Here is a 25,925-nt window from a genome sequence, read left to right on the forward strand (position 1 = left end):
GCTGCAGGAAAGGAAAGGAGGAGGGACGCGGAGGGGGATGCAGAGGGCTGCAGGGAGGGCTGCAGGGAGGCTGCAAGGAAACACACGAATCATATTTTCCCCAGCATCAGGGACCCCCAGAGGTTTCCTCCGCTGTGGCAGGATGCTCTGGGACATCGGATGCAACCGGTGCCCGGTGCCACCTTCACCAGGAGCCAGAAACCGATGTGACGGATGGCAGAGGGCAAGGGGCCCCAGGGACAGAGGGGGCTGAGCCTGCAGGGGGGAGCAGAATTAACCCCACCGAGCTGTCCCCATGAAGAAACTGCTCCGTGCCCCGCAGCGTCATTTACAATATATACTGTATATTTTATTGTAGTTGAACCAGCTCACTGAATCTACAGCTGTACTCACAATCCAGAAAAAAAGAGAGCGCGCGCGCGAGAGGAAAATACTGAAGTATTTCTACAGAGTATTTGTTCCAGTTAGCTCCCTCCACGGCAGGAGACAGAGACTGTAAAAGAGGAAGACTGGAAATTTTCCCTGATGTGCTGTCTTGTCCGCGCCGTCGCTGCAGTCGGGGCTCTGTCGCTTCTGGGAGCCGTGGCCGCTGGGGTGGGGACGGGGACAGGGACAGGGATGGGGACAGGGACAGGGATGGGGATGGCCTCGGGGGATGCCTCCGAGCATCCCCGTGGAGCAGCAGGGCGATGCTGGCGGGATGCGGGGGCAGCGGGCGCACTTTGGGCATTGTGCAGGGCTGGGTGCCGTGGCCAGAGTAGGAAGGGATGGTTTTGCAGGGAGAATGGGGAGTGCAGTTGCGGGGCTGGCAGGGATGCTGTGGGGACCTCACATCTTTTCTGCCTCAGGCTCGGGCCAGGATCTCTATCTCCACCTGCTGAGGGCACATCCAGACCCGCCGCCTGCCCCGAGCCATGCGGAGCTGCAGGTGTTTCTCCTCCATCCCCGTGAAAGCCAATTTCTTTCTGATTTTCTTTTCTGAGCAAGCAGCTTCCTTCCCAGCTTGGGCTTTGCTGGGAGGGCTGGAGAACCAAGTGGCTTGGATGGGGGCACGGCCAGCTCCTGGGGACGCTGCTCCGAGGGATCCTGCTGGCCTCAGTGCGAGGCTGTGCATGACTTTGTGGCATGCTGAGCCCGGAGGGTTCACCTGGGCAGCACGGGTGGGTTCACACACACAGCACCCACCCTGCTCTGCACCCCGGTGCTGGCACGGCTGCGGGTAGGAGCAGCACAAGGGTGCCCGCCCCAGCACCCCGCAGCCCTCCCAGGGGCGTTTGCCCCCTCGGTTCAGGCCGGGGCGCTGGGGACGGGCTCTGGCACCGCAGCACCCGCCTCCCGCTGCAGCGGGGTGAGCAAAGCACAGTGGGGTCTGGCTTGGCCGACACCTCAGCCCTCTGGAGACCCATTCACCAGCTCTACCGCTGCATTACCACCTGGGCTGGAGTCCAAATGGCATCCCAGTGCCCCCCAGTGCCCCCAGTGCCCCCAAGCTGGCTGCAGGCGGGTGTCCGAGGGCCGCACAAAGCCCGGCTCTCCCTGCGGGGCCACGCGTTAATACTGGCAGCTGCTCTCCCCACCCTGGGAGGCTCAGCTGCTTCGTCCTCCTCCAGCCAGGCAGAAAACGCGTGGCCAACGCGGATTAAATGCAAACCGCCCCAGGGCCGGCACGCAGCGGGGCTGTGGAGCAGCCCCCACAGCCAGGAAGGGCTTTTTTTGGGAAATCAGCAAAACGGCGCAGAACCGGGGCTGTCAGCAAAGCACTCGGCCAGCCCGTGCTCGTCAACCCCCTGCTCCCCGCCTCTCTTTTTAAAATTAAATTTATAAAGCTGCTGGAGGGGCGCAGGGATGCTCGGGGGGAGGCCGAAGCGGAGCTGGGGGCCGGATCCTGCCCGCTGGGCCCCGAGGCACAGCTAACCCACGGCTGCCACAGCCAGGGCACCAGTGGCAGCATCTTCCAGAAGAGGAGTCAAAGCCTTCACTCGGGGCCGCGTTTCTTCAGGGAAGTGGCACGGGGAAGCCATTAGGACCGGGAACTGGGTCGCAAACCGGGGTGAGGAGGTAGCCAGGGGGTCTCGGGGACAGCCCTGTCCCCTCGTGCCCTGCCAGGGGGTCCCCCTGCTCCGGCGCTCGGAGGAAGCCTCTTCATGCACCACGTGGCTCCGCACACGAGCCCAGAGGTGTCCAAAGCAAGGGAAAGGCGGGGGGCAACCCAAAGGGCACCCCACAAGCTCTGTGGGGCGCATCCTGAAGCACAATCTCACCCCAAATTTGTCAGCTCCCCCTCACGGGGACACCCAGGGGACCCGGCAGCATTTGTTCTGCAGGGGCAGGGGGCGCACAGCACCAAGGCGGAGGGACCCCAGCCCCATAGCCCTGCATGGGATGAGACGGGACGACGCCGGGCTGCTCCTCGCTTTGTTCGTCTACGGCTCTGCGGGTGCCCGGGGCTGCCAGGACCCCGGAGAGGTGCGTGTCACCTCTGTCCCCGGGGTGTCCTCTTCCCCGTCCAGTGTCGGCGAAAAGCCCTGAGCGTGGGCAGGAGAAACACGCTTATTTAGCGCGTGCTAGAAAAGTCCAACTGAGCCAAAAAAAGCACCGCCGGCCGGAGCGCACCATGTCGGGGGCCCCGCCGCCCCGCAGGCTCGGTCCAAGGTCTCTGCCAAGCAATTTGTTCCCTCGCTCTGTGCTTGCCCACCCCGTCCCACCCCACCCTGGCGTTTGCAGAAATAAGAAGCCAACACCCCCCCCCCCCCCCCTCCCAACCCCCAAAATACTGCGGGGGGCTCGGGGCTGCCCCGCAAGGTTTCCATCCGCCCCCTGACTTTCCTCCTGCTGCCGGGTCCATCCTTAGCAGCCCCCCCCGTTTTTTTTCCACCTCCTGGGGGGGTTCTCCCGGGGCTGGGGTGGGGGGGGCTGCGGGGCTCAGAAGCCGGCGCTCTCCGAGCTGCTGCGGCTGTTGTAGCTGGGGCTGCGGCTGGGGCTTCGCGAGCGGCTGGGGGGGCTGCGAGTCCGGCTGCGGCTGCGGCTGGTGCTGTAGCTGTCGTAGCTGCGGCTCCGGCTGCGGCTGTACGAGTAGGTGCTCAGCGAGCTGGAGGACGAGGGGCTGGGGCGGTAGTAGGGGATGGGACGCTTGCGAGCGCTGCGGAGGGAAAAGGGAAACCGAGTCAGGGCCGTGCTGAAGTTTGGGGAAGAGGAGGGTGGGGGGGCACTGACCCAAGCACCGGCCCCGCACATCCCCAGGCTCGGAGCAGCCGCGGGATGTCAGGATCCAGCCCCCCCGGTCCCTTCCTCCTCCCTGGTCCCCCCCCGGCTGTTAGTCCTGGATTAGGCAGTGGCGAGGACAGAAAGTGAGCAGGTTAATGTGGCTTTTGTGTTTCCCCAGCCACCAAAGATTGAAAGCTGCTGAAAAAGAGACGTTAGGGATTAGCGGGAGACGAGCGCCGGGCTGCCCGCGGTCCGACCCTCCCCGGCTCCTATGGGGACGTGGGGAGCAGGGGGAAAGCGGGGAGAGGGGGACCGGGGGCAGTGATGTCTGGAGCTGGTGCAGGACACTGAGCCCGGAGCCCTGTGGGTCCCTGAGGAGGCTGGAGGGGGGACAAGGCAGCCCCTTGCCTCCTTCTCGCAGCCCCATGTCGTGGTGAGCGGTGTTAGTGGGACCAAAGAGAGACACACGGCCGGCCTCGCACAGCCGGGGAGACACGGAGGGGTCCGGGAGGAAGAGGAGGAGGAGGAGGAGGAAGGGGGGAGGTTACCCTGGGAGCCAGGCCCGCGGCGATGCTCTCCGAGAGGAACCTTGGGATGAAATGGAAAAGGAGACGTTGGCATCACTGAGGGACGAGGCAGGACCACGCGGTGCTGGACCCCGAGGTGGCGGGGGACAAGGACAGGGCAGGAGGGCAAAGGAAGGGGGCTTCTGTCCAGGCTATGGGGCTGGTCTCCCCTGGGATGGTGAGGACCACAGGCTGTGTCCCCAAGCCGGTCCCCACAGCTCCTCCCTGCCACCTTCCTCAGGGCATCCCAGGAAAATCCAGCCCAGGGCAGGGGACCGAGGGGAGGGATGGCCACGGTGTCCCTGCTGCCTGCATCCGTGTGAGGCTGTCAATTTCTGGGCCACGTGCTGGCAGCCCCTCTGTCCCTGGGGGATTTCAGCTGGGGAAGGGCAGAGCCAGCCAGTACCTGAGCAAGAAACCTTCTTCTGGGCTGGGAGGACCTCTCCTGGCCCATATACTTCACAGGGGAAGCCTGCAGAGAGCTTTAGCGCAGCATACAGGCTGTATTTCTCCTGCCTTCTCTCCTTATGTCCAGCCCAGGAGAAGTCAAAATCCTTCCAGAGTGAGCGAGAGCCGATTGCTGGAAATCCAGCCAGCTCCATGCTACGGCCCCTGATCTCCCCGCTGAAAGCACGGGAGACAAATAGGTCAGAAAGGAGGTAATCTCAGCTCAGCACCGGTAACGTCGCCAGCACCGCATGCTAACGAGATGCTATATATGCACACAGTGTTTCATTTGGCACTAAACACTGCCTGCCTTAGAGCCCCGCATCTGAGTCAGTAAGGTCTCAGGGAGGAGAAAACAGCATTTGGAGGGCAGGAGGCAAACGCACTGGGGTTGGGCTTCTTGATGGAATATGCATGTGCTGGAATATGGAATATTACACAGAGTAAAATGAGTTCATATTTGCTGTCTGCAAATGGGAAGAGACCAGAAGGTTGTAATGCTGGAGGCAGCCTGGTTACCCAGCTGTCTGGGCCAGCCTGGTTCACTCTTCCATTCATTCTCAGGGTTATGTGGCTGTCCTCAAAGGTGCTTGTCTGTCCGTCCGTCCATCCGTCCTTTCTGCCATCCATCCATCCATCCATCCATCCATCCATCCATCCTTTCTGCCATCCACCCATAGAACCACAGAATCACTGAGGTTGGAAAAGCCCTCCAAGATCATCTGGTCCAAACGCCCCCCTAACACCACCATCACCCACCAAACCATGTCCCCAAGCACCACGTCCAACCTTCCCTTAAACACCCCCAGGGACGGTGACTGCACCACCTCCCTGGGCAACCCCTCCCAATGCCTGACCGCTCTCTCTGAGAAGAAATGTCTCCTCATTTCCAACCGGAACCTCCCCTGGCACAGCTTGAGGCCATTCCCTCTGCTCCTATCACTGGTTACCTGTGAGAAGAGGCCGACCCCCAGCTCCCCACACCTTCCTTTCAGGGAGTTGTAGAGAGCAATGAGGTCTCCCCTGAGACCTTCTCTTCTCCAGACTAAACAACCCAGTGCCCTCCGCTGCTCCTCACAGAACTTGTGTTCCAGACCATCCAACCAGCCATCCATCCTTTCTGCCACCCATCCATCCACCCATCCCCATCCACCCATCCGTCCATCCTTTCCACCATCCCCCCCACCCCTTTGGGGCTACGTGGGGGCACAGGTCGGTCACGGGCTGTGCCAGCGGTGGTGGCTCCACATGCCGGGACCCACCTGGTGATCCTCCTGGGCTCCATGAAGCTGGGGGAATCGCGCCTCCTCTTCCTGATGGGGGAGTAGCTTCGGGAGCGGCGCCGGGCCCGGGCGGGATCGGGATCGCTGTGGCGTGTTCGGGGCTCATTGTCCTTCTCTCTAAACCAAGACGAGGGGCGTTAGGGGCACGAGGAGCCGTGTGTGCACCGAGGCGGGCTGCAGGGACACCCAGCCCTTCGCCAGCCGTGACGCCGCAAGCCCCGAGCCGTGCCCCCGTGCCACCCGCACCCCCCCGAGCTGACCTGCTGGCGGTTTTCTTCTGCGAGGGCGAGCGGCTGCGGCTGCGCCCGGCCCTCTTCTCCCGCGAGCGGGAGCGGGATTTGGAGAGGGAGCCGCTGGAGCTCCAGGAGCTGCTGCGGTGCCCGGTGCTGTGCGAGGGGCTCTTCCTGCGCTCGGAGGCCCCGTGCCGAGAGTGCTTGGCCGACGACTCTGAGCTGCTGTTGGGCCGGCCCCGGTGGTGCCGCTCCTTCACCCTGCAAGGGGCACAGGGGGGGAACATCCTGAGTGTGCCCGCACCGCTCCTCGTTTCCCTCTGTAACCATGGGGGAGCAGAAGCTCCCACATAGCCCTGAAAACACCCTGATTATCATAGAATCATAGAGGTAGTAAGGTTGGAAAAGACCACCAAGATCATCTGGTCCAAACGTCCCCCTACCACCAATGTCACCCACTAAACCATGTCCATAAACACCACGTCCAACCTTCCCTTAAACTCTCCCAGGGACGGTGACTGCACCACCTCCCTGGGCAACCCCTCCCAATGCCTGACCGCTCTTTCTGAGAAGAAATGTCTCCTCATTTCCAACCTGAACCTCCCCTGGCGCAACTTGAGGCCATTCCCTCCAGTCCTATCACTGGTTATCTATGAGACGAGGCGGACCCCCAGCTCCCCACACCTTCCTTTCAGGTGGTTGTAGAGAACAATAAGGTCTCCTCTGAGCCTTCTCTTCTCCAGACTAAACAACCCCAGTGCCCTCAGCTGCTCCTCACAGGACTCGTGTTCCAGGCCCTTCACCAGCTTCGTAGCCCTGCTCTGGACACGCTCCAGGGTCTCGATGTCCTTCTTGTGGTGAGGGGCGCAAAACTGAACACAGCACTCAAGGTGTGACCTCACCAGAGCAGAGCACAGGGGGACGATCACCTCCATAATCCCATAGAGCCATCCAGGCACTGCATCACTCACCAGGATAACACCATGGGGCTTCCCCGCCCCACCAGGCTCCATCCACGCCCCACCCAGTGTCCACCCACCTGCACCCAGCCCCGCAGCCCCAGTCCTTGCATTTCCCATATGGAACTGGGTTGTGGCTCCTACAGGATGGCACCCGGAGAGCCCTTACTTCTTGGCGTGGGCGCCGTGGGTCCTGTCGGGGCCGAGCGGGTGGGAGCAGGCCGAGCCCTCCGAGTCGCTGCTGTAGCCGGTGGGGCTGAGCCCCGTCGGTGCCGGCTGGCGGGGGGCCTGGCCGCGGTGGCGTGGCGGCGAGGCGGAGCGGGAGCGGTGTCGGTGGCCGTGCTTGGCTCGCTCCGGCGAGGGCGAGCGGGGGCTGCGGGCGCCGTGACGGCCGCCCCGGGCGCGGGGGGACGGCGGCTCCGTCCTGCCGCGAGGCCGCGGAGAGGGGGACGGCGAGGCCGGCCTCTGGCAGGGGGAAGAGAGACAGAGAGAAGGGGGGACAGGCGGAAGGGGGAGAAGAGAAGAAAGAAGGAGAAAGAGGTCTTTAATGGGGCGCGCCGGGCCGGGGCTCGGTGCACAACGTCAACGCACATTGCATTAAGGCAGGCTACACAGACGCTACCCTGCACCTTCCTCAGCCTCTCGCCCTCAACAACGTGGGTCATGCAAACCTCCGCATGCAAAAACGCAAAAAAAAAGAGAAACGAACCAAAAAAAAAAAGAAAAAACAACAAAGAAACGAAGAAGGGTTTGGGGAAGAGGGGAGGGACCAAAAAAATCCAAGAAACCCCAAAGTCGTTGGGGAGGGAAAGCTCAAAGGGAAAGAAATGACCCCCCCCCCAAACAGCTGGAGAGGAGATAAAGCAAGCCCCAGGCGCCCGCCCGCCCCAACCAAGAAAGGTGAAAGGAAAAGGGGCGGAAAACCCAAACAAACCAAGGAAAATGAGAAAAAAAAAAAGAACAAATGAGAGGAGGGGAGGCAGAGGGGGAGTAAATCAGAGTGAGCAGTGGGAGAGAGGGTGAAACCAAAGAGGTGATGGGGCCGGGCGGGCGCGGGGCGGGAGGTCTGCTCACACAGATGCATGCACATATATAGATATCTATACGTTTATATATGCATAGGTTTTATAGATAGTACGGCTTTTGGCTTAAAACAAATCAAGAAACGAGGAAGACGGCACAGAGCAACGATGGAGGGCAAGGCAGGGAGTCGGGGGGCGAGGGGCGAGAAGGGAAAAAGAAACCAAAAGAAAGAAGAAAACATCAAAATCAAAGAAAAACCAAACCAAAACTTCACAAATGTCATCGTTACTGAGATAAACGAATGTCTCTGAACTCTTCCTGGGATACGCATTGATCTGTTAGCTGTGACTCTGCAGGGAACTGCTAAGTCCTCATCAGCACTCAACACAGACTTTGCTTTCTGCTTCCATTTTTTTTTTCCATTATATGCTTTTTTTTTTTTTTTTTTAAGTCCCTCTTGGTTAACATCCACTTACCAAAAAAGTGGCATTTCCTCCTTTAGTAGGTAAGGTATGAAGAGAAGGGAAAAGCGGGGCAATATAAGTGCATCATTAGATTCACAAAAATGCAAGAGAGAAAGAAAAGAGAGAGGAGGAGAGACAGAGACAGCGAGAGGAGAGAAATAAAACAAAACAACTCCCTTCTCCTACGCTCAGACACCGGGAGAACCCCTCCTAGCTACTTGGTGGTGACATTGGGCCACCAGCGTGGTGACAGCCCCAAGTGTTGGGCTGGGATTTGGGGTACTGGGGGTTCCAGCCCCAACTGAGCCGGAGAACCTGGGCTGGGGGGCGAGGGGGTGATGGGGAGACTTTGGGGTCTCTCCCCCGGCAGTCCCCAGTGCCCACGGAGGAGTAAAGCCTGTGCGACCTGATGGGGCCTAAGGGAGGCTGGGAGGTGCTGGGGCAGTGCTGCTGCGCCCGGGGGCAGCCAGTGACCTTGTTTCCTCACCATCCCTTTGCCTAGAATGCAGTTAAGCCTAAACGCTGCTTTTCTCCCCAAAAAGAGAAGCAGACGATGTGCCACGGGTCTGCGATGAAGATGCTGACAAAGGGACACGAGGCCACTCCACTGGTGGCTTGTCCTGCATCATGCCCCTGTCCCCACAGACGAGGGGGCTGAGCCAACCCCTGCAGACCCTACAGCCACAGAGCAGTGTGCCCCACCTGCCAGAGCCAAAATGGGGTGGTTTGGTGCATTTTTATGACTGCTTTAACAACTGGCTGCTGTTGCAATTGCTCCGGCGAGGCACAGAAGCAGTGGGGGCGATGGATGCCACACCAGCGGCATCCTCACAGGGGATGGGGCTTCGGCCGTACCTGTCCCCAGCCCTACTTTTGGGGAGGGAAAAACTTGAAATGGAGAAGGAGGAGAAGAAGAAGAGAGAGAAAGCCAGAGCGAGGTGTCCTCCTCCCGAGCGCATCATTCTCACGCCTATTTGCTATCCATGCTGTCGGGATGTAGGGCTCATGCCCACAACGCAGGGAGAGGGATGGGGAGGGCAGAGGGGGCTTCTATTGAAAAAACAAACAAACAAACCCAAATAAATCCTTTGCAAAGGTCTGGCCCCAAAGGGAAAATGCATTTGGGGTGCTTGTGCTCCCCAGACCTGCCTCTCACCTCGCCTGGCTCCTTCCCAGGTGTGGAAGGTCTCAGCCTTTTACCACCACAGCCCCAAAATGTTCTCCCCGGGTCCCTCCACCACCACGACTACAGCCCCAGGAGGGGCAAAAAATCCCAATCTCCCCAAATTTCTCACTTGTTATCCTCCCTCCCAGTCCTTCACCCCAAAATACCCGTGCCCCAGTGACTCCTTGTGACGCACTGGGGTTCACCTGCTTCTCTTTGCCTCTATTTTTCGCTAATTGTGCTCGGTCTCATTAGCCAGCCCCTAAAAAGCACGGAGGAACTCAAACCGACTCATGGTAACTGTACCGTCTGTGGGAACGAACACAAACTCAGAGGGCTAAAACACACAGAAATGCATTCTACCAACAGAACGAGGAAACGAGGAAGAGAAAAAGGCGGAAAGAAAGAAAAATATTACATGGACAGGGCAAAAAAATAAAAGAAAAGAACGTAAGAGAAGAGCATGGCTTTGCAGCTAACTGGGGAAAACCATACAAATCAAAAAAATATATATAGCCACCAAAAAGAGACAAAATGAAAGAGAGAGAGAGAAAGAGAGAAAGAAAGAAAGAGAAAGAAAGAAAGAAAGAAAGTAAGAAAGAAAGAGAAAATAACATTAAATCAAGCTACGGTGCTTTTCAACAGGCTCATCTGCAGAAGTGAACGTGCAGAGGTGGACGAAATACCTACCTTCTGAATTGGCAGTGACAGGAATGCAATAATAAAAAAGAAAACAATAATCTCCACATTTGGAGTGCAGAATGGGAAAAAGACAATGACTCTTTAGTAATGTGATTTAGACCCCTTTGCTAATCAAGTTTGCTTTGCTTAGACTTTTTTTTTTTTATATTGGTCTCATTTGCATCTTTTATTTTATATTTTTTTGCTTAAATGGAAAGCCCGTGGCTTTCACGGCTGTGGCGGGTTTGCCGGCTTGCATGTGGTGCCTGGCCCCTACCCGGCAGCATTTTCAGTCTGGAAGGTGGCTGCCGAACGTCACCGAGTCCCAAACGTCATGCAAGGAAAGCGGCGGATGGAGCGCAACGCGTGGAGGTTTGTTGGGCGGCGTCGGCACCGGGAGCGGCCCGAAGAAAACCAGAGAGAAATTTGGGGCTGGAGAGTGAGTGTGGGAGAGAGAGCGAGGAGGAGGAGAAGGAGGAGGAGGAGGAGGAGGAGGAGGGGGAGGAGAGAGAAATGGGGAGGAAGGGCAAGCGCGAAGATGGGCAGGCAGCTGGAGGCAGGGATGGATGGAGACCGGACTGGGCATTTAAAAGGGAAGTCAACCCCGCGCAGCGCCCTGAGCACCTGGAGGGCTTGGGGAGCTGGGGTAGCCCAGGTGGGGACGTGGGGGAAAATGGGCTGAATTTGGTGGTTTTGGAGGGTTTAAGGCAGGCGGAGGGTGCTCAGCCCTGCTGCTGCTGGTCTGTGGGGCTGAGCTCAGGATGGATGCTGAGGATGCTCGGGGAGCGGGATGTGCATCACAGCACGGGGTGGCGCGGGGGTCCCAGCCCGGAGGGGTCATGGCTGGGTGGATGCCAGAGCCCCATCCTAACGGGATCACACGTGGGGACCCATGGGGAAAACATCCCCACGGTGCCAGGGTTGGGCAGCGGGGCCACAGCCAATTTGAGGAGGCAAAGGGCAATTTGTGGCTCGGTTTTGGGGTGAGCCCACTCCCTTTTCAGTTCAGAGCTGCTTGGTTATCTTCCCTTTTAAATTCCTTGTTCAAAATATAGAGAATGGAAATACAGTGTTCAACGGTCGTAAATATTTAGAAAACACATCTTTTTTGTTTTTTTGTTTTTCTTCTCCACATTAACACACACAAAAGCAAAAAATTCTAGAACAACACGACGACGACAGGGGGAAAAAAATAAGAGATATATATCGTTTGCATTTCTGTACATCACGAAGGAAAAGAAAAGAAATCATGATAAAGGAAACTAAAACAAGGGGGGAAAAAAAGCATATTTCATTGCCCTTCCCTCCCCCTCTTCCCTGCTTCTGCTGAGCAAGAAATGGAATTGTATATTACCGTTTGGGTTTTTTTTCAAATGGGAGGCTAAAGAAAAACACAGATGGGATTAAAAAGAAAAAAAAACAACAAAACAAACAAACAACCAAAAAAAACAGAGAGAAAGAGAGAGAGAAAGAGAGAGAAGTTGTCGGAGAAAAGTCCCTCTAGAGCCGGGGAGCCAAGGCAGCTCGTGCGGCCTGGGCGATGCTGGGTGCCCGGGGTGGGGGCTCCTCGGCACCCGCACCCCCAAAGAGCTGAGCCGAAACCACAGCAAAGAAGAAAGTGGAGAGGTGCCCGAGAGGTGGGCTCCGCCACCGCCTGCGAAGCGGCTGGGTGCTGGGCACTGGGTGCTGGAGGGGATGGGGACAGCGTGGGGGACCGCGTGGCACCCAGCCCGGTCCCCCTGGTGGTCTCCCAGCCCCTCCGGTACTGGTTAAACTGGGGCTGGCCCCCTCGTCCCGCTGGGGCAGCGGAAGCAAGGGGACAAGTGCCCCTGGCGCAGTGGGCTTTTGCCGGGGCAGTTGGCAGGGCTGGGGACAGTCAGCCCTGAGTCACCCGCCGCGGGGACCCTGAGTGCCTAAAATCTGAGCACCCAGCCCCAGACCCCCCTCCGAGCCCTCTCCTGGCCTTAAACCAGTGCCCAGACTGGTGCTGGGGTCCCGCTGGCACCAGCACCTTTGTGCTGGGATGGGCTGGCAGTGGCAGGGAAATCATTTTTCCATTTTTACCCATTTCTCAGCCATCTGGGCTCAATCCACTCCCAGGGCAGCACTGAGCCCAGTGGTGGCCCTACGAGCCACTGGGGACACCTCGGGGTGTGACATCCACAGAGTGGCCGTGTGGGGGGACCTGCTGGAGGTCCTGCCCTGCAGAGGGGCGAGCACCCCCCAGGGTGGGGGGGACATTGTGCAGCCAGAGAACGGCCGGGGAGGGGAACAGGCAGCACCCGGTGTCCCCATCCATCTGTCCATCCCCGACGCCACCAGTGCCCCCCAGATGGCGGCCAGGTGAGTGGGGAAAGAGGGGAGAGGAGAGCTGGGGTGAGGGGGTCCTGCGGAGGGAGGAGGAAGAGGAGGAAGAGGAGAGGGCAGCGAACCGTGGTGCAAGAAAAGCCTACGTACATCCGGCGGCTCCTCGAGCGTGGCGCCGTGGCTGTGGCGGCCATTCTGGGCGCTGCCCTTGTGCCCGTTCTGGTGCGGCGAGGCTGAGCGGCGCGGCGAGGAGGAGGACGGGCTGCGGCTGGAGCGGGCGCTGCTGCCCTTGGGGCCATCCTCGCGGTGCTTGGGGCTTAGCCTGCGGGGCACGGCACGGTCAGGGTGGTGGCCGACGTGTCCCTCTGTCCCCAACCCAGCACGGCGGTGGCACCCAAGCTCGGGCTGCAGCACAGGCTTTGCCGAAGCAAGAAACGGGGCGAGAAATTGCTTCTGTTTTTTTTCCCAGTTCACATTTTCCCATCTGGTTTGAAACCCTGGTGCTGAGTTTCCCACCCCACCAAGCATCCCTTGTGCTGCAGCACCGCCCCGCTCCCCTCCCGTCCACCCCCAAGGGTCCCCACCCTGGGGACAACCCTGCCAGGGGTGCTCCTACCTGCCGGGGGATTTGGAGTTGCTGTAGTCGGAGGAGAGCGAAGCGCTGTGCGAGCTGCAGCTGCTGCGCCGGTGCGACCGCCAGGCCGGCGACTCGCTGCGGGACCTGCGGGGAGGACGGCCGGGGCCGACGGGCAGGCTGAGCCCCCGTGCCGAGCAGCTACGAGGTTTGGGGGGGCTGGCCCCACACGGCAGCACCCTGCCAGCCGCCTGCCCGCGGTGCCTCACCTCTTGCGCTCTTTGTTTTTCTCTTTCCGCTTGTTTTTGGGGCTGCGGGACCTGCGGAAAGGGCGGAGAGGTGAAAAGGCAGAGATGGGAGAGGGGCAGCGGTGATGCCCGGTGCGATGGGTCACCCTGTTGAGCCCTGGCCAACGCGCGCCCAGAGCATGGGGTGGCCCCGTGCCCCCTCCAAGGGTGGGGGACAAGCAGCGGAGCCTGGCCGTGGGGTGAGGGGGACGCTGGCACCAAGTGCAGGTGGCGGTGGGATGGCTCCCGGCTGCCTTCGCTCTCACCTGTGTCTTCTCTTCTTCCGGGACCCCGACTCAGACCTGGGGATGGAGAGGAGGCAGAGACATGTTGAGCCGTGGCGGGGGGGGTAAGACTGGGCAGCCCCAGGGGACGGCAGGGATGGGGACAGGGGCAGGGGGCTGGGAGGAGGCAGCAACCACCAGGCTGGGTCGCTGGAGGGGGCAGCCCGGCCACCAGGAGGTGACAGCCCGTGTTTCAGAGAACTGCCTGCCCCCTTGAAAGGCCATCCAGCACCCTGCCCTGCCCATGCTGCCAACCCACCCCAGTCCGAGAGCCCCGGCGACTTCCCCATGGTCTCCAGCCCTCCCTGCGGCCACCAAGCAGCCCCGCTGTCCCCAGCCCCAGGAGCACAGTGCCTGGAGGAGACGTATCCATCCTACCTGTCGCGTCTGTGTTTCTTTCCAGTCTTCTTTTTCTTCTCCTTGCGGATCGGTGAGGAGCTGTCGCAGCTGAGGGGGGGGGAAGTGGGTGCCTTTAGGGTGGGAGCAAGGAGCTGGGGTGCAGCAGGAACCCCAAGTCCCATCCTTGTGACCCCCCACCCACTGGCACCCCACGTCCCCGGACAACCCCCAGGACGCATGAATATTGCATGGAATTTATTTCCAGGGGGCTTTTGCAGCAGGGGACAGAAAGGAGAGTCCAGCAGAAGGACTCAGGTTAACCCCGGTGCCAGGGTGGCCAGATCCCGCTTTGTCCCATTGCCACCTCGTGGGCTCTGTGGCCTCCAGCAGGAGACGGAGCTGGAGCAGCCAATTCCCACTGGGATTTGGGAGCGGGACACTCACCTGCGCTCCGAGCCGGGTTTCCTCTTTTTGCTGCCGCGGGGAAGGCAGAGAAGAAAGGGACATTAAGGACAGCATCCTCTCACTGCTCAAGGACATGTAAACTGGGGAGGGTACCAGGGGGTGGACGGAGCCGGCCCCCTCCCAGCAGCCACATCCTGCCTGGTGCTGCTGCCCTCCCAGGGAGGCTGGGGTGCTGATGGAGCCGGCTGTGGATGCACCAGCACCCTGCAGCCCCCAGCCACAACCTGAGAGCACAGCAAGTGCTGGGTTAATTACCCAAGCTCATTAAATAATCCCCCTGAAGGCCTTCAGCGTCCCCCAGCTTGTTGGGATGGGGTGAGCAGGGAGGGGACCTGCTCGGAGCGACCCGGCAGAGCTGCAGGGTCGAGCCCTCCAGGTCTAGGGGACAGCGTGGGGACAACTGTGGACTCACCGGCTCCGACGGTGACCCGATTTCTTTTTCTTTTTCTTCTTGGGTGGTGGCGAGGTGGAGCTGCTGGACCGTCTTTTCAGCCTGCGGGAAAGAGCAGGCAGCGTTGGGGTGAGAACGGAAAACCACCCACCATGCCCTGGCCACTGTCACTGTGCCCCGGCCACCGTCACCGTGGCCATCACAACGTGGCCTAGGTGTCCTGAGCACGGTGTGGCTGTGCCGAGGAAGAGTATGAGGACACCGTGCATGCATTTGGGGTGCACTGGGGGTCACCACGCGGGGACATCCATCCCCCTGTCCCCAAAACCTGCTGCCCGCCGTGGCCAGACCTGTACTCGCGGTGGCTGCTGTCGTCGCGATAGCACTCGGCCGAGCAGTCGCACTGCAGCAGGCAGCCCTCGCCGTACTCGGGGTACTGCGCCGCGTAGTCCTCCCCGTCCAGCCCGTGGTGGTTCTCTATCATTCTGGCAAAGGAGGAAACGCGGGATGAATTTGGGGGGCTGGTGGAGCTGAATCAGGGCTGGGAAAGGGGATGGGGGCACAGGTGCCTGGTGGCACATGGGTTTGGGGACAGCCAGCTCCAGTGCTACCTCCCCAGGTGACCTTGGTCACGTCGCTCGATGCTTGGCAGCTCTGGGTGTGACACCCTGGTGTCAGCACCGCGTGGCAGAGTTCTTATCAGGGTCCCATCCCTGCAGCACGTCACCGCTGGGCTGGCACAGGGACATCCCCAGGGCCGTGCCACCACCTCCCTGTCCTCGGCACCACTCGGAGCCCCGTGCTGCACCGCGGGGCTGAGCGGGGTCAGCCCAGGTGGGTGGCAGGGGACGGATTAGGGTGAGAGGAGCCGGTGATTCGGGGATTATCCAGCCGGCGGCAGGAGCTCCCGGGATGATCTGGGCTTTGGGACCAGTGCCCAGCCTGCCACAGGCTTGGCACGGGAGGTGATGGGTGACGTCCCCCCGGGCTAGCCGAGGCGAGGAAGGGGGGGAAAATCAGGCCTGAAGCCACCAGGGTCTCCTCTCCCTCCCGAGCAGCTTCGTCAACATTAATTTTCCTGCTGCCGTGGAAACGGACGGGAGGTTGCCATTGACTACCGGGGCTGCGGGCTGGACCCGGCGAGCAGGAGGGAGCCGGGAGCCCTTGGCCAGCCTCTCCCTGCTGCCCCCAGCTCCCCATCTCCCCCCATTCCTGCTCTGCCATCAGCCCCAGGAGCAACCTCCACCCCCCCGGGGCAGAGCATCCGTCCCCATCAGGTGGGCTGGGGATGCCTTGGTGAGGACGTGGGGCAGCGGCTGAGCTCCTGAGCCCCAAATGTTGCGGGGGTCTGGGGGCTTGGTGACAGCAGCTGTGAGAAGGAGGTGGAGCAGGAAAAGCACGTCAAAGAGCCCTGATGAAATGTTTCCTAGCAATGTCACCGCTGGGGATGGCCACCTGTGGGACGAGCTGCCTCCAGCGCCGGCGGCACTGGGCTCGGGGCGTCTCGGCGCCACCGGCACAGCCAGGAGCACTGCTGTGTGCAGGATCCGTGGTGCCAGATGTTATTTTCCCCCCCTTTTTTCATTTGTCCCTTTCTGCCAGAGTTCAAGCTCCTTGGCAGCAGAAGGACACGTGGGTTGGATGTCCTCCTCTGGGATGTCCTCGGGTTCCAGAGGCTGTGGGTGCTCTGGGACACGTCCCACGGCGCCCAGCTGCCTGGCCACGGGTGCTGGGCGAGGGCAGGATTCCCAGGGAAATGAAGGCACTGCGGACACTCCTCCATCCGCGATGGGTAACAACAGCACCCAGAGCCCCAGAGCTGGGGAACAATGACACAGGGACAGCCACGCAAGCAGAAATATGGGCTCTAGGTGATGCTGCTCGGCAGGGGGGTTGGACTGGGTATCTTCAGAGGTCCCTTCCAACCTCAGCCATTCTGGGATTAATGGGGCAGGGTGAAGCGTGGAGAAATCCCAGTTCTCCATCGCGTGCACACCAGCACCCCCACATCTGCTGGGGGACATGGCTCAGATGTGGGACACCTCATCCTGGGAGGGATGTGGCCATTGAGGAGACTCCAGGTGCTCCGGAGGAAACCCTACTGGGTGGTGCCGTGTCTGGGGGGGAGCCGACATCAAACAAGCCCAGGCTCTCACTCCCCGGAGGAGATGTGGCCTCAGGAACCAGGATTTTTAGCTGATGTCCCACCCTGGCTTCTTCCAGATGTCTTAGCCAGGGGGCTGGCAGCAGGGGAAGCTGCTGGAGAAGCGCAGCCCTTGGCTTCCGACCCACCTTTTCCACGAAAATGCCTTTCGAACAACAACCAAACCACGGAAAGGGGAAAGGAAAAAGAGAGCTGAGCAAACCAAGATAATTCCTTGCTGCACTCTCTGCTCGGCAGGCAGCTGAGACGGCACCGCGTCGCAGTGCTGGGCCACATGCTCCTGCTGTCAGCTGTGCTCTGCGGTCCACGACCAGCCTGTGGTGCCCCATTTACACCTCCCCTCCTGACACACGCCTGCATTTTGTTTCAGGCCCACTAACCTGGTCATCGAGCAGTCCCTCAGCCAGCAGAGGGCTGTGTGGCAGGGCTATGCACGCACAGACGGGAGCTGAAGGGGTGCAGAGAGCAAGCCGGGGCTCAGGTGGTCACGGCTCTGCTCGGTGCCTCAGTTTCCCCTGGGGATTTCTGCAGACGATGCTGAGCTTTTCGCCTGTGCTTTGAAACAAGAGCAGCTGGTTCGGGCTCGTAGCCCAGCCAGCCCAGTGACTGATTTGTAGACCTCCAGGGTGGTGCTGGAACAGGACCAGCACACAAGGTGCCTGTGCTGGGGGCTCTCCCAGCCTCCAGCTGTTGCAAAGGCTGGGCGTGTTTATTTGAAGCATTGCTGCATCTCCCTCCCTCAGCCTCTTCCTCAACAAGTGCAGAGGTTTTGCATCCAGGACATCCTTTGGCAGGGACCTCTGCAGGCCAGGGCCCCATCTCATGGGGAACCACCTCCTTTGGGATCTCCTCCCAGCTTCCCCCAGGCACCTCCGCGCTCCTCCAAGCAATCCTGTGCTTTGAGACCGCTCCCTCCAGCTCAGCGCTATTATTTATAGCCCCGGGGCTAATCTAACGATTACCCTTCAGACTGGAGAGCAAGCCTGCCAGTGGGGAAAGGTGACAGCTACGGCCGCCGGGGTACCCGTAACGCACCTCTGTGCTCGTTACAGCACCAGCCCTAACGAGCTGGGCAGCCTCTCCCAGCCTGCCCAGAAGATGCCCTGAAGATGACTCAGGTCCCACGGGCAAAGGCCACTTGTTAACATGCCACCTGGATGCTCGGACACCTGGGTGACCCAGGTGCCTTGGTTTATCCCATACCTTGTTTATTCCACCGATCCCTGCCTGGAGGAGGACCCCAGATGCTCGTCGCTGCTGTGGGACGGGGATGGGGCTGCACACCCTGACCGGGACGGGCTCAGCCCAGCCCTGGCCCCACTGGGAGGCTGCTGGCAGAGGAAGGCTGCCCCCGCCGCCACGGCTTCCCCGCCTCCCCCTCGCCCTGATTTCCTGACCCTAATGAAGCATTAATATTCAGTGAACCTGCAGCATCTATTCCTGTCCCAAGTGACCTGGTTTCCAGGCTGATGGATGGTGCGCGCCGGGCCAGCCATGCTGCCTGGGCCATTAAGCAGCGCACAGATAAATCATCATCAAGCCAGCACAGACCCTCGTGAGGCTGGGGATGATCCCGTGCAGGGCGGGAGGAGCGGGTGGCACGTCCCCAGCAGCAGCAGGGCTGCTTTGCGCGACAAACCTCAGCCCCAGGCCCCATCCTGGGGCAGAAGCAGCACGAGGAGCGATGAGGAGGCAGCGGCACAGGGCAGAGCTGCTTGGGGCAGCTTCCTCCACGGGGCTCCTGGGTTTCACAGCAGTCTGACAGAGGTGCGGCACCACTCTAGGGATGGCTCTGGGTCTGTGCTGGTGAAAAGCAGGCTCAAGCCCTGCCTGGGCCTCTTACATCATTTATCGTTGCTATTATTAAGGATTAGTACTGCTAACACTAATATTACTGGGGTTACAGGACAGCAGGCAACCTCCCAGACCATCCCCAAGGTGAGTTACCCCAGCTTTGCACCTGGGCAGGAGGATTATTCTGCATTATGGAGTTAACAGCAAGGACTCGTAATCAACGTCCTTGCCCGGATGGAAGCAGGAGCTGTGATTTCAGCCCTGGAGAGAGCAGGAAAGGCAACCAAACCAGCAGGAGCAGGCAGAAGTGAGGCATGGCCTGCACATCTCATCTTTCTCCCCAGGACCAAGCTGGTGCCTGCTCTGCTCCAGTGACATTGGTGACAGTCGTGGCCAGGCAGAGGCAGGGAATGAGTGGCTGGACCCGTCCGCACCCTGTGGTGCACCCCAAACCTGCGGCTTGGTCTCTGCCACCAGCTGATGGGTGAGCTGAGCACCCTGAGCTCTGGTTTCATCTTCTGTGATGGGCATTGCAATACTGGCCTGTACAGCACGCGGAGGCTGCCCAAAGACCAGGGCAGGAAAACCCCTCTGGAGGTAGTGTCCTGCCTCAGAGAGGCTAAACCTGCCTCCTACCAACCAGCCAAGCAACAAAGCAAGCAATCAACCATCTAACCATCTAACCAACCAACCATCTAACCAATCAGCCATCTAATCATCTAACCAATCAACCATCTAACCAATCGGCCAACGAACCATCTAACCAATCAAACATCTAACCAACCAACCAACCATCTAACCATCTAACCAACCAACCATCTAACCTTCTAACCAACCATCTAACCATCTAACAAACCAACTATCTGTTTGTTCATCCATCCATCCATCCATCCATCCATCCATCCATCCAACCCTCCAACTATCTCTGTCTATATATCCCCCTCTATATCAACCCATCCATCCATCCATCCTTGGTGGCCACCTGGGATGTGTCTCCCAGACAAGTAGCACAACGTGTGGCAGACAAGTCGGACACACAGATGGACCGACTCGGAGCTGCCTCACTTACATTTGGCGCCCATGCTGGTCTTCCCTGGTGAGCACGCCTTCCTTCTCCATCAGCATTTGCCGAAAGGTCCCCACTTTCTGCCGTATCTCCTCTTCCAAGTACCTGGATGGGCAGAGATGTGGTCAGGGCTGGTGTGGCCACAGCGCGGGCCCTCCGGGGGCTGCACATCCCCCGGGGGCTGGGACCTGCTGATGACCTCTGTACCTCCAGGTCTGGCATGTGGCCAGAAGGGCTGGGAAGGAGAGGTGGCATTGTGATGGCCACTGGGGGGTGGAGGACAGCAGGTCCCTCCACTTGGTGCCCTGCCACCACCCTCCTCAGCCCCACTTCCCCTTCCCCAACAGCTCTCAGCAGACGAAGGGACCACGAGGAAGGTGAAAGAGGAGGATGACCACGAGGCTGTCCTCGCAGCCAGTGAGGCCGGGGTTCTCGCCCATCCCCTCGCTCGTCCCCGTGCTGCGCCGCGGCCCAGCAGCCGAGCCAGCTCTGCACTACCGCCGAACGCTGACTCAGGCCACTGCAGGGTTATTAACGAGAGACACTAATCACTTTGTCCCTGGCATCTGCAAACAGCCGCGGCAAAGCACGGCGCTCCAGCTGTCCCTGAGACGCTGGAGGGATCGGTGACAGCCCGCGCTGGGCAGTCCTGTGCCGCATCCCGCATCGGCACAAGGGCACCGGCGCATCCCCGCGACCGAAACCCAGCGGTGCTGTGCTGAAAATGCCCACGTGGAGCAACTCGCCGTGCTCTCGGCACCGTCACCGGGAGGGGGAGGCACAGGATGGCACCTGGGCTGCGTCCTGCAGGCGGGTGCGGGGGGTGCAGAGCTCCTCCACCACCAGAATGAGATGGGAATTAATATTAACGAGCTCATTTGCACTGAAACGGGCTCATTAATGCTCCAGCCGGCAAGGGCTGCTGAGCAGGAGGAGGGCAGTGAACCAGGCAGCCCTGGCTGATTCCCTACACCTTGCAGCACGCCAGGGCTGGGGGACCCCAAAAACAGGGCAGGACCCCAAAATGCTGCTCTACACCTCACCCAGGGCCACTGGCGAGCAGGGAGCAGGCAAAGATTTGCTGCAGTGGGATATTAATGTGGGCAGTGCTATCGGAGTGGGGACATGAAGTCAAGCTGGAGGTGGTGCACAGGCGACCGTGGCCAAGTTTATGGCCACCAAGGGGCCATTTTATTCTCCTTTTCTTTCTGGGGACTTGCCTTTCTCCCCGCTTGCTCCAGCAGCCCCACCACGCTCTCAGAGCTCTCCACAAGGCGTTTCCAGCAGCCTGCAGACGGCTCAAGGGCTGGATTTGTCATCAGAGCCACAAGCAGGAGGACAGCAGCACCCCAGGGCTGGATCTGGCTGTGCCATGCAGAGGGATGGGGGCTGGCGGGTCCCCAAAATGTGCTTCCATCCTGCCCGCAAAGGCCTTCCTGCCCCAAGGCTCCCCCCAGCCTTGCAGCAAGGGGAGCCTGAGGTTGGCTGCAGAGCGGCTGCTCTTAACCCTTTCAGAGGGATTTTTTGCCGTTAACACAGAGAACAGGGTGGGGAAGGAATCAGAAATTGCTGACGCTTCTTTTCCAGAGAAGAAATCCAGCCACCAGCCTGCAAGTAACCCCACAGGCAGCCTGGAGCGGGCGGATCCAGAGCAGGCAGGATCCATCCACATTGAAGGGAACCAGGGAGCTCTTAAATCCCCAGAAAACCTCCCCTGCTACCACAACACCTAACCCCACAGGGTCCCTGCCCTTGGAGACAAATCCCCCGAGGCGCAGGGGCCACAGACAGGCAGAAACCCCTGGGGAGTTTCTCCTGCAGCCCCTGGGAGAGCCCCTGCGCAGAGGGGGATTAACCAGGTTGGCCAAGATTATTGCTGTAATTATATTATCATTTCGGTGGATCCCCATCCCCACTGTTATTAATAGCCTTAATAACAGCAAAGACAATTACAGCAATAACAACAATACCCATCACCACAGTGCTATTACCCGCTGCACTACTACTACTACTACTCATAGTAAGGCTCCTCGTAGGGCACGGGAACCCGAAAGGAGGACCCAGGCTCCCCAAGGCGCCAGGTCAGCCTTATTTATTTCCATAACGACAAATTAGGCGTAATCATTATTCCAGCCTGTGTGAGACAATTTAATTCTAGGTCATGGCTGCGCTCTTAATGAAAGCCTTGGCGAAGCCTTCCCTCAATCCATTTTCCCTCTCCGCAGCTGATGCCAGTCCCCATCTCCCTGCGTGCGCTGAAGAATGTGCTCCATCAGTCAGGCTTTAGCCCCAAAACTGGAGGGCAAACGGGGAGGCAGAGACAAACCGAAGCACTGGACCGGCCTCACCTGGGGCTCAGCCACAGCTCTGCTTCATTTCCCCATCCCGCGAGGCAGAGACTGGCCCTTTCTCACCCCAGAAAACCCCATGAGGCGCTGCAGAGACCAGCCCAATCCACTCTAAGCAAATTTCCTTCCAAATGGGGATGTTTGCCACTTCAGAGTTGTTTAGAGAGAAAACGGGGCAGGAGGAGGTGCCAGCGGGGTATCCAACGGGGATCCCCAACCACAGGATATCCCAGCCCAGCCCCGAGCGCCCACCACTCACCCTTGCTCTTCCATCATCTCCTGCAGCTCCATGCACTTGAGCTCCACCCGCCGCTTGCGCTCGTGGTCCAGGATCTCGCGGTGAGCCTTCTTCACCAGGCTGGGCTCCGCCAGCCTCACCTCCTCCTCGGCCTTGTGCCACGTCCCCGAGGCGCCGGGCTGCGCGAAGCCGTTGGAGGCTTCCTGCGGCGAGGGCGCGTTGGCCCCGTTGTTGTAGAGAGCCATGCTGGTGTGGTGGCCTGGAGGCACGCAGCACCTGGAGGGGAGGAAGAGCCACAGGTCAGTTCCTTGTCCTGGCTTCGCTCCCTTGTGCCGTGACCCAAAACCTGAGAGCCCCACGCACCGGCACTGGGGATGGTGCTGGGTTAATGCTCACTGGCACTGGCGCGGGCTGTGAGGCTCCAGAAATAACCCCTTGGAGGGGACAGCGCTGCGCCGGGGCTTTGGCTGATGTCCCCAAGCCTTGGGGAAGCGGAGATGCAAACATGCTTACATCCCAAACATCCCAAATCAGCCAGAAAGGCGCAAACCGCCCCACCAGTGTCTGTGCAGGTCATGACAGCCCCGATCCCAGTGGCTCCGGTGCGCCCCTGAGCGCACGAGCCCCCTGCTGCACCTCGGATTCCCACAAAACGCTTCTCCCGCAAAGTCCTACCCGAAGGAAAACGATCAAAGGCACAGGCAGAGCACCCCACCCCATGCACAGTCTCCCCCCCGTGCTGGTTTTGGACGCGGAGATGCGTCCTTTTGTAAGCAGCCAAATCGCGGGGGTGCTCCCGCCGGCGGCACCCTGCCTGAGATGCTTTTCCGAGGACAGGCGTTGCCTGCACACCCTGTATCAGGGGTGACGGGGACAGCAGTGCGAAGCCAACCTGGGCACGTGGGAGTCGGTGCCATCACACACCAAAAAAAAAAGCAGGGCAGGGAGAAGGGGAGCCAGGTCCCTTCAGCAGGGCCGTGCCAGGGGCTGAGATGGCACGAGCAGGGATGGGAGAGATGGACGAGGAGGGGAAGGGCTGGGAGAGAAGCAGTGAAAACGAGCAAACGAGCACGCCTGCCCTGCCATATCCCAGCATCGTGGCTGCTGGCTGCACACCCAGCGGGGTCACCCAGCACCACCGGCTGTAAAATTATCTGCCCGTGGCTCGGGACACAACGCGGAGCCGGCGGAGAGCTCTGATTTCTCCAGAAAGGCTGTGAAAGCAGCAGCAGGGACGAACATCCCTGTCCTCCCCGCGCACCTTCCTGCATTATTAAAGCCCATTGATTCCCAGGGCTGAAACCCACAGAAACCAGCACGGTTACAGCGGGATTTCTATGGAAATGTCACCTCCTGGCCAACACACGATCACCCACAGCCGTGTCGGGTCAGACAGAGCCGGGGCAGCAGGGCTCGAGGGCAAACCTCTGCTGTCTGCGCCCCTCCAGAGCCTCTGAGCCCTGCCTGGGGCAGCAGCGGAGAAGAGACGGGCACGATGGGGTCCGTTTTGGCAGGCAGGGCTCCCCCCAGCACCCCAAAAACGGGGGCTCAGCCTGGAGAGCTGCCGTGCCACAGGTGGCCCCGGGAACATCCCGGCTTCCCCACTGCCCCCGGCTGCCCCACGCGTCATTTATCTCCTGACAACCCTGCCCGGCGAGGATGGCGGCTGACTGCTTAATTACACGGCGTCTCTTCTTCTATTTTTTTTCCCCGTTATTACCGTGCCGACAGGAGCCAGCAGGCTGCGTTTCCACAGCGGGGGCTCTGCACACCCCGAGTCCCCTCGGTCCCCAGCCACACGGGGACCCCCAGCAGCACAGGGACCCTCTGAGCTGCAGGAGGCACCTCTGGGTTTCAAAGCCCTGGGGAGGCTCGGATGGGTGCTGCAGAAAGCAGGCTAGTGCCCGTATTTCGGGGCCTGCGATGCCCTGCAGCAAGGAGCTGCCCAGGTCCCGCGTGGCTCTGGGTGAGAAATGCTGCAGAAAACCCGGCTGTGGGCTCCTCTTCCCCAAAACCTCTGCCTTTCCCCCGTCGGGGCAAAAATGTGGGGATGGGGAAGCTTCCCACAGGGAAATGTTCCCCCACCGGGGGGCTTTGTCCACAGGGGATCGAGAGGGGGAAGGAGGGGATGCTTCCTGCAGCAGCAGCCTCTGCGTGCTTCCCCCAGCGGGAATTAATTTCATCCCCGAGCCTCCCGTTTTCCCCTCTGCAAAAGAAGCTGAAGGCAACCAGAGCAGAGCCCTCACTCTGTGCAACGTCCCCGGGTCGATCGGTGAGCAATTTGCTCAAAGATCACCGCAGCCACGTCCGCTGTCCCTGTCCGTGTCCCCGTCCCCTCTGCAGGGTCCCTGCGGGGCAGGGGGAGAGGGGATGGGACCCGGTGGTCCCCAGGTGGGTCCTGGCCACTCGCAGGTACCCGGCAGGGCTCGGGGCGGCGGGAGCTGGGCTGGGGGAGCAGTGGGGTGCCCGGGTCGGTGTCACACAGACGGCTCCCTCCTGGCTGGCTCGAAGCCTTCCCCAGGCAGCTGAGGACAAGGGGCTGGGGGTGGCAGGGAGGGGAAGCGCTCCGACGTGAGTAATATTCCCCATGATGGCTAATAACAGCAATCCTGCCTCGGTGACGGCACAGGCACAGGCAGGAAAACAAAGGAAGAGAAAAAACGACCCACAAACACCACCCTGCTATAAATAGCAAAGCAGAGCCACAAGCAAAAGCCCCGGACACACACACAAAAAAAAAAAAGCAAATGGAGCAAACCCTGCACCCCCGGTGCCAACAGGACAATGTGCTGGGGCAGAAGGAGCCCCAGTCCCCCAGAGGGATGGGCTGGGTCTGTGCCCCCTTGTCCCCAGAGGAGAGCCCCAGCGACACCCTGTCTGCAAGGGACGGCCTGGGGACACGTTGCCGGAGGGGGGCTGTCACCTCCCCAGCCTTCAGTCGTCGGCCAGCGCCACGCGACAGAGCGGGGATGGCCTGGAGCGGAGGCAGCAACCCAGCCTCATCCTGAGCCTCCAAACCCATCCTCATCCCCAGTCCCTGGCCTCATCCCCATCCTCGTCCCCAGTCCCCAATCCCCAGCCTCCATCCCCACCCCCAAACTTCGCCCCCGTCCCCATCAGCCCTGCCCGAAGGCCAGCGGCTCCCCGCCCGGCTCAGCGCTATCCACAGCACTAACCACGATGGTTAAATATTTCATTATCTGCAGTAATTACCCACAAATCATCAAGCGCTGGCAGCCAGAGCCCCGACCGCCTTGCAGAGGGGGACAGAAGGCGTTTCGGGGCGAGAGCTGCCACCCGTCCCCAAACCACCCCAGTGCCACCGAGCCGCCCAAGGTCCCCAGCACCGACATGCCAGGGCTTCGGGGGCAGCTGCTGGGGGAACTCCCGAGCGAACCCAGCTCATCCCTTTTTGCCAAGCCCTTTGCACTCGTGTTTTGGGATCCCCATCCTCCCCGCTGGCACTCCAAGTGCCACCACTGGGGCTGGGGAGAGGGAGATCAAAACGGGTTTTCATCTCGTAGGTGCTTTCTGCTGCCTGGATTCAGCTTTGTTTGGAGATGCTGCATCCCCATCCCCATCCCCATCCCCATCCCCATCCCAAAAACGTTTTTCCACCAAACCACTCTTGCCTTTAGCTTTTCCT

The 25,925-nt window shown here is 60.2% G+C and overlaps 1 protein-coding gene across 1 annotated transcript; it reads right to left on the reverse strand.

Moving 5' to 3' along the window:
• Positions 1 to 1,910: 1,910 nt before the first annotated feature.
• On the reverse strand, positions 1,911 to 22,524 carry SRRM3 (serine/arginine repetitive matrix 3). Its single transcript, XM_050714811.1, has 17 exons — positions 22,301 to 22,524; positions 19,697 to 19,798; positions 15,020 to 15,154; positions 14,691 to 14,771; positions 14,258 to 14,287; positions 13,853 to 13,921; positions 13,457 to 13,492; positions 13,173 to 13,223; positions 12,946 to 13,050; positions 12,480 to 12,651; positions 6,859 to 7,154; positions 5,761 to 5,991; positions 5,480 to 5,617; positions 3,691 to 3,792; positions 3,613 to 3,658; positions 2,876 to 3,139; positions 1,911 to 2,033 (listed from the first exon to the last, which is right to left on the reverse strand). The coding sequence occupies exons 1-17, from the start codon at positions 22,522 to 22,524 to the stop codon at positions 1,911 to 1,913; spliced, it is 2,205 nt and encodes a 734-aa protein (XP_050570768.1).
• Positions 22,525 to 25,925: the final 3,401 nt, after the last annotated feature.

The sequence above is a fragment of the Cygnus atratus genome, chromosome 20 (genome assembly GCF_013377495.2).
Source record: "Cygnus atratus isolate AKBS03 ecotype Queensland, Australia chromosome 20, CAtr_DNAZoo_HiC_assembly, whole genome shotgun sequence".
NCBI lineage: Eukaryota > Metazoa > Chordata > Aves > Anseriformes > Anatidae > Cygnus > Cygnus atratus.